At 32.2% G+C, this 8,484-nt stretch overlaps 1 protein-coding gene across 3 annotated transcripts; it reads right to left on the bottom strand.

Moving 5' to 3' along the window:
* Positions 1–1,346: 1,346 nt before the first annotated feature.
* LOC141700713 (rRNA 2'-O-methyltransferase fibrillarin 1-like) lies at positions 1,347–7,954 on the bottom strand. Of its 3 annotated transcripts, none has more exons than XR_012566467.1 (10): positions 7,563–7,954; positions 7,301–7,423; positions 5,349–5,551; positions 4,801–5,046; positions 3,998–4,093; positions 3,832–3,909; positions 3,075–3,311; positions 2,215–2,282; positions 1,961–2,115; positions 1,347–1,446 (listed from the first exon to the last, which is right to left on the bottom strand). XR_012566467.1 is itself a non-coding variant. In XM_074504413.1 (9 exons), exons 3-8 carry the CDS (start codon positions 5,394–5,396, stop codon positions 2,226–2,228), a joined length of 762 nt encoding a protein of 253 aa, XP_074360514.1. In that variant the 5' UTR covers positions 5,397–5,551; positions 7,301–7,423; positions 7,563–7,954; the 3' UTR covers positions 1,910–2,115; positions 2,215–2,225. The 3 variants fall into 3 exon arrangements, 1 of the variants encoding a protein (XP_074360514.1); XR_012566468.1 differs by lacking the exon at positions 1,347–1,446 and adding an exon at positions 1,538–1,675; XM_074504413.1 differs by lacking the exon at positions 1,347–1,446 and having other exon boundaries at positions 1,910–2,115.
* Between the last annotated feature and the right edge of the window lie 530 nt (positions 7,955–8,484).

The raw sequence follows: 8,484 nt of genomic DNA, 5'->3' as shown, positions 1-8,484 counted from the left end.
CACATTTTTAGCCTGCATTATATCTACAAATTTGTTCCATTCATACACACCCTTTTTTACTTTTTAATTTTATTTTTATACTTTAGTGATAAATAGTCATATAGTACAATAATAGTGAACTTTGTGTTTGGATTGGATTGAATTAGAAAATAGCGTAGTTTTAGGGTTTTAGAAAATACCCAAATCTAAAATTATTTTTACAAAATTACAGTCATTTTTTAAAATATTTTGCAAAAATACTTTTTAATTAGCAGCAAAACACTATATTTTCTATTTTCTTTGCAAAAATCGCTTTACGCAATTGAAATCAACCGGATGGAATATTTGACGAGTTCTGCAACATGCAACATCAAATGTAACAAAAAATAAAAACTCATTTAACTAGTTGCATACCTGGTTGATTTTGATTGATTCCGTATTTTTTGCAAAAAAAATCATAAGATAGTAAAATCGCAAAAAAAATAAATTAATAAAATTTAGTATTTTTAGTAATTTCTCTAGTTTTTACACTTACACCAAAATGGTGTAATGAGTTGGAAATTCTTTAAATTCTAAAGGCCTTGACTAAGCACATCCAAACTTGCTCGATTGTTTGCTTAATGCTGGTCCACGGGTTCCACGGAACAGCGAGAACTGTTATATACTCCGAACTTTACTCTTGATTAAGGGCTTTTCCCGTGGGAAGGCTGGGGGCGAAGCAACAGAGCTTCTAAACCCTGAAACTTTACTCTTGGAAATGCATACTAAACCCTGAAACTTTACACTTCAACAGAGCTTCTTTTCTGAAGTCTAAAACAAACAAGTGCGAGAGACAGACAGAATAGGACGGGGAGCTTTCTTCCAAGCCTTGCCCCAACCCTAAATATCTAATATATGTCAACCACCTTCAAAGAACTGCAGCAAACAAACAAGCTCAAAGACTAAAAAACAAAATGGACCATTGCCCGGCTATTGAGTTTTGAGTTGCCAAACAACTCTTAACCATTTTCCTCCATAATCAGCATAAACCATCCAGTCTGCGAAACGACCATAGAATATCCTAGTCCAAGAGCGTAAACTTTACATTGTAATCAGGATTCGGCTTTATTTGATGATGCTAAAGGACATTTTAGTGTCCATACAAATCCAATTTCAGTTACATCTGTATGGTCCAAATCCAGATATACATAACGAGAAACAATGCATCCTTTAGACGACTTAAACATAATAACCAAAAAACAAAAGGCTGATCCCTCCTTTGAAGCAATTACAAACCAGCAGTAAAAGATTGTTTAGAAGTGGAAGACTGAACAGAAAACACTTGAGATTGTTCAGGTAGAAGATAAAACAGATATAAACTTAAAATATGCTACAGGATTTCCAAGTCCACAATAATAACTTAAATAATGCTGGCCCTGAAAACCTCCATAATTTCCAAGTCCACAAATGTATGGATTTGTATTAACCCTGGCATTCAAAGAGGATATAGCCTTGTTACAAACAAAACAATGTAACGACACTTTGCAGAAGCAATAGCTTCCCAAGCTATGAAAATAAGCTAGCTAGAGGGCCACATAATCCCCCAAAAAGAAAATAAAAAGAGACATAAAAAATCAGCTTTGCACAAAATCAACTATATACGCGGCTCGGTAGCATTGGCACTTGGACGGCATATCGATTGCAAGTCGAACTATAACTAAAAAAGGGATAACAAAAATATAACATATCAATTGCAAGCTGAACTATAACTAAAAAGTGATAACAAAATAATAACAGATGAATTCCAGAATTCCAATAATAGCAGGAAACACTAATAACAAGTAACCCCTGACTAAATAGGAAATGGAAAATTAGAACTTTGTTAAGCAGCACAGAGTGCAAGTGATAACGAAGTTCAAATAGAATTCATTTCTTGTTCAGCACAAAAATGGGAGTTCAAGTGATGACAATATACTAAGCAAACATCCATCTATTACTGTACCATGCGGTAACCGCCAACAGCGACGGCATGCCCCCTCCCTATTGGTTCTAACATGACAATTTCGTTGGTCTTGAACTCTATCCTCACGCTGAAGGGAAGTTTGTCGTGGTCAGCAAACGGATCTTTACTTGGCTAGTGAAATTGATGTTTTTTGCCTGCAATTCGCACAAGTTAGAAACATGGTTTAACAGAACTCCAAAGGACATTCACACTTTGTAGACTAAATACAACAAATATCATAAAAGAAGACATACCCGTGTGCAGATCAAGTAATGACCGCGGTTTTAAGATGTACTAGAGCATACCTAGCTATATAATTCACCTGCCCAACAAAAAAGCACGGTCACAACTATATTTAAAAACTAAACATCTAAGAGCAATACCACAAAATACCCACCTATATCTCCAAGTCATACATGAAGAAACTATAAGCATCACAAATATAATCTTAGTTCCCATTGTACATTCAAAACTAAACTAATAATCTTTTAACTGAAAAAAAACAAAAAGAAAAACACTAAACTAATAATCCAAGATTCTAAAACCAAAAACTTTACCAGCTATCAAGTCTTAAAGGGTAATTTACAAATTAAAATAGGTGGGATGAGGGAATAACTAAAATAATGTTGGAATCATGAACAATTCAAAAGATTATAAAGCATTTCAAAATAATACTTCATAACCATAGAACAACCTTCCTTTTTAAATGTATTGAGAAAGCATTTAACAGGAAACTGTGCATTATTGTAGCAAAAGTACAATTTTTTTAATGTTTAATCCTTTTTTGAGCGATTATAATTAAATTAATTTTAAAGTGAGACATGTTCATTTAATTCAAATATTATAAATCAATAAAAAAACAAATATTTAAAGATACCACCGCATTTTTAATCCTTATTCCGATATTAATAATTTGTACCAAGAGGTAGCTGCTGTCTTTATTTTTTAAATGATTGCAATCACACTGATTTTTTTTTAAAAAAAATCATAACCATTCTTTAAAAAAAAGGTAAATTTTTTTATTTTTTATGTTTTGGAAAAGTTAATATATAATCCAGTTATGATACCTTATTTACTTAAAAATAGAAGACATTAAAATATGGGTGAAAATAACCTGCAAAGAGGGATCTGGATAAACGATATCACCAAGGATGACATCCACCATGCCAACAACCATGCGGTAATCCATACCATTAACCATGCTGTAATCCATACCATTAACCATGCGATAATCTCTACTAACCATGTCCTTACAGAAACAAAAATTTTCTGGAAATGTAACAACATTCGACCTCTCCTCCACCGTGTTTGCAACAACATCTGACAACCCAATTACATACACCATTCCATTCTGCATATTTAAACATCCAAGCTATGCATAAATGATATGGAACATAAAAACTATGTTACTCCAACTTGGGTGTGGAGTGTGGGACACGACCCATATCCGAGTGTCGGACTTGAAAAATCTAAATTTTGAGACACGGGGACATGGTCCTATTTTTAAACATGGTATGACCTATTTTTGGACATGGCACCGCGACACAGCATAATATATTGATGAACAAGTGTATCAAATTATCAAGTATGACATCTTAACAAAAATTAATAACAAAACTCACATTAAACATGATTTTGTAATTGACCTTGAAATTAGATATCTTCTCTACTTTTATCTCATACTTGTTTATTTCTCCCTTCTCACACACATATTGATTTTAAATCATAAGTTCGAGTCATATTTAATCTCTAAGTTGGTCAAAGTGTCCACATTTAAGTCAAATGATCCGACACTAAATAAGTGTCGTGTATGAGTAACATAGCATAAAAATAAAAACAAGCCATGATCAAGCACATACTATATAACTTACCGAGCCAACAAGATCGGATAATTGTAAAACTGTAATTCCACATACATCTCCCAGGTATAAAACGTGAGACCCGGGTTTCTGAAAAACATAAACCGAATTAAATGAAGCAAAAATAAATAAATAAATTGTATAACTCATTTGCTATTGTATATATGATAATACTTACGATCCATATATTAGTAAGACCGCCCAGTATAGCAGCCGCCAACTTTGACATATGAGGATGCCATAATCTGTACTCAACTTCAGTTCCATCATCCTTCTGAAATAGGGAAAATTATATACATTCAGTGTTACTTAAGGCAAAAAACACAACGAAGCGTAAGATCTCTCTGGTAGCTTAAGCATAAACCGAAAAATGAAGCTCGGGTTTTTGTAAATGAAGCGCACTACATTGATTAGTATATACTTACACATATAAAGAAAAATGACATGCTAATTACTATCTGCAAACTCAAAAGAGAAGTGTAGGCCCATATGTCATAATACTAAAATATATTAAAAAAGTGGATAAAAAGTTATATTTGTGCATCATCATATTCTCCGCTTTCAAAATAATCACAATCAGTGGTAGTTTGTTGAGGATTTGTGAAGGATGAGGGAGGCAGCTTGGATGTTGATTGGATGTTTAGAGTGTATCAATGACTGAAAGTCCAGTATATATAACGTACTCGTTTTTAAAACAAGCCCAACAAAAAAAAGAACCACCTTTTAAAATTATGTCCAGATCTAATATAAACACCCACTTATACAAAAATGCCTTTTTATAGTGTTTCTACGCTTCAGCTTAACGCATAAACGGGAATCTTAATATTTTACTCTGCTCCTCCGAAAAGAAAACCCAAATATAAAGAATTGGGAAGGATGAAGGGAGTAAATGATAATAATGCAATGTTAATAATAATCATGGATTATAAAGATTATTAATTAATTAAGAGCCAAATACTAATATAAAATAAATTAATTCACCTGAACAGATATTAATTTGTCACCGTGAAGAACTTTACCAGGTACTAAATTTTTAGTACAGATAAAATTCTTTTTACCCAAACCCTTGGCGATGAAAAGTCCTTTAAATTTATGTGGGACAACCACAACTTTGTTTGCAAAACCAGTGTGAAAATTTATTTGCACTATGGAACTTTCTTTGCACGCACAACTTTGCCAACGATAACTGCGTGCCAAATTCAGTTGAGCCATTCTCAAGTCTCCGGGCTAGATAAAAGAAAATCAACAAATTAGTTTGCAAGAAATCATATATACCGGGTATGTTTGGCCAGACTTATTTGATGAGGATGGAAATAAGGACTTATTTTTGTTGAGCCATTCTCAAGTTTTCTTATCTTAGGGAAAAATTTCACATCTAAATGTTTGATAGGGGTTTAACATTTCTTATTTGCAGAAATCACTTATTTCCGGAAAAAGGTACACATGAATAAGTCTTTTATCAGAAAAGTACACATACACGTACTTGTACTCGTACATGTAAATGATTACTTAACAGAAAGGAAACAAACCTCCAAGTCGATAATGAATTTGTCAATTTTTGCCCGCAAACCACGCATAACCTGATCGATTATTTGACCAACTATCACAAATATCCCTGTTGCTAAACATATATTACGTCCCAACAGTGCATTTGCAACTGCAATTTGATAATCAGATCTTGGTTGTGGAATATTATCCACTATAAAACTTTTCAGCTCCTTGGTCACATTGGCTACAAACAAAATACATAATTTTTTTTATAAGACAAACATGGAATAGAATTATAGAAAATTAAAAAAAACAAATATATATATAGGGGAGAGAGAGAGAGAGAGAGAGGCGAGGATGACCTCAGGGAGTTACCTAAGGTTATAAGCTATTTGAATAAAAAAATATGGATGGCAAATTTTTAACATCAGAATCCACCCAAAATGACCCATGATGTTGTATTATTTTTTGTTATAACCTCGTGTACTGACCTAAGGTCACCCTCAATATATATATATAGAGAGAGAGTGAGTAAGGTTCCGGGGGAACACTCTTAAAAAGGGAATGAGAGAACCTTTCATATAAAACAAGATTCCAATTATTTTTTAGCTTAAAATAATTATTCATTAATATTATAATAGTCATTACAATAATTTATTGCATGTATTTGGTTATCAGTTCTCATTTTAATTGGGTTCTCAATAGAGTAGCCCCTATATATATATATATGGCTAATCCAATCGAAACTTCTTTATAATAAAAACTAGAAACTAAAGTATAAAAATTCTAAATCACGTCGAAATATATCACATATGGTATACAAATTGATCATTGGGAGATGGAGACAAATATAGTGAAGTCGGATTTTATTTGACGGGAAAAATCAAATTGAAAATGGAGGGAAAAGTTGAGATTCTATGTGGGAGGGTGCAGTTTAATTCTATGTGGTGCATGTAGGGGGCATTAGATTAGACTGACCTAGTGGCTTAGATTAGTTTTTAGTTTTCATTTTAATAGTTTAATTCATACATTCCATGAGCATCAAAAAGAGCATATCCCGAGGCAAATTCAAAAAGAAAAGCAATATGGCGGCCATACTGAAGAGTAGACAAAAAATAAAGAAAAACAAGTGAGTTGCATTGCAAGAAGTGGCAAACAGGTTAATTGGTGCTTATAGGGGTTTGTGCAAACTTATTTCTGAAAAGGAAAAAAATCCTACAAAATGTACCAACTACCAAACACTATTATAAGAGGTTTCATTTGGCCAAACCTCTAATCTGGTTCAAAAAGCTAACTTCCAAACATGACCATTATAATAAATATTTTTGAGTAAGGGCTTAAAATTATATTTTTTAGTAAAAATAGAAAATAGATTCATTTGGAAATCAAACCAAAACAACCACAATTCAATTCCTGAGATCAAATCCAACCTCATACTATAAAAATACAATAGTGTAAGTTCTAAACTATTATATGTAAAACCAAATCTGACCCATAGTCTAAAAATTAAGCTAAATGAACTGTGACACCGGTTCTTAACAAAACAATATGTCTTCTTTTGGACAAAAGATTCTTTTATTAATATAAAACTTGCAAATCTATGAAACCAAGCAACCCCTTGGAGCAACCCCAAGGGCATCTCTACTCAAGCTCCTAACCAAAATTTTGAGGAAAAATCATGAAAATCAAGCTCCAAGAGACTCCTAACTTTTCTTCAAATTGTTAGGAGCTCTTTTATACTCCTCAATATTAGGAGTCTCTCTCCTCTCCTCTTTCATTACATCACTTTTCATTATTTAAATAACATGGGTATATTAGCTAATTAAAAAATGCTAGCAAGTAATTTAAGAGGCTAGATAGATTCATTGTTGGAGATGACAAGTATTTGAAACTCTTAAATAGTTAAGAGTTAATATTTTATTTTATTTTTGAGGAGGGGGCTAAATTAACTCTTGGAGATGCTCTTAAGAAAGAAAACCTAGATATAATTTACCTTATTGCACAAGGAAGTCCCTGGTTTAGATATTGGTGCATCATCAACTTTTCTCTTTTTACCCGTGTCAGATGTTGGTGTATCATCTACTTTTCTCTTTTTTCCCATATCAGGAGCATTCATCTGAACGGACAAAAGCATTAAAGTGGCTATCAATTCCCTAAATTCCAATTACAAATAATAATAATAATAATAATTATAATTATAATTATAATTATAATAATAATAGCACAAGAAACAAAGAACACAATAAATAATTTACCTTATTCCCCGACGAACCTGCTTTCTGCCTTAAACGATAATGAACACGGTTTTGCCTATATTCCTCCTCTACACGGCGGCGATTTTCCAACAACTTTAATTTTAATTTAGCATCCATAACTTAGTAAACAAATAAACAGAACGATCCCAGATGGGAGAGAGAGAGAGAGAGGGAGAGAGAGGGAGGGAGGGAGAGAGAGAGAGAGAGAGAGAGTTTAGAGAGAAACAGAGACAGAGACACGGAGAGATGTGGGTACACCAATTTAACAATGAAAAGGGGAAAATCCCTCTTTCCATTGTGATTTTGAGAAAAAATTACATAAATAACACATTATCACTCGTTCTACCCGCCCAATACACCGGTCGAAGGGTTTTGGTTTATTGAAATCTGGGTGGGGGTGTTAGAGAAGGTAAAATTCTATTGCAGTTTTGAGTTTCGGGGGTGCGATACGCGAATTATTTTAAAATCGGTGCTATACACGAATTATTTTTAATAATTTATAATATTTTCAATTTAATTTGAAAAGATGTTTTTAAAATATTAAATTTATTTGAAATTTTAAATATATATGATTTGACAATAATCATAAATATACACACACGTATATAAGTATTGATTTTTTTGAAATAAGTAATTTTAAAAAATAATATTAATGATTGAAATATATAATTTTAATAATATTTTAAGATGTGTTTACAAAGTATAATTATATGTTTAATTAAAAGCTAAATTTTAGCTTGGACTTATACGGCTCTAATCTTATTTTAGTCTGGATCAATTGCATACATTACTTTTTATTAGTTTAAGATCAATTATATTGATTAAATTCAACTGATTATGTTCACATTTAATTTAATTTAACTAGCATAATAACCCGTGCGAGACACAGGTCATTTTCTAAAAAAAAATTATGCATCAATTT

The sequence above is a fragment of the Apium graveolens genome, unplaced genomic scaffold, assembly GCF_009905375.1.
Source record: "Apium graveolens cultivar Ventura unplaced genomic scaffold, ASM990537v1 ctg28, whole genome shotgun sequence".
In the NCBI taxonomy this organism is placed as follows: domain Eukaryota; kingdom Viridiplantae; phylum Streptophyta; class Magnoliopsida; order Apiales; family Apiaceae; genus Apium; species Apium graveolens.
This window is presented reverse-complemented; position numbering and strand designations above follow the sequence as displayed.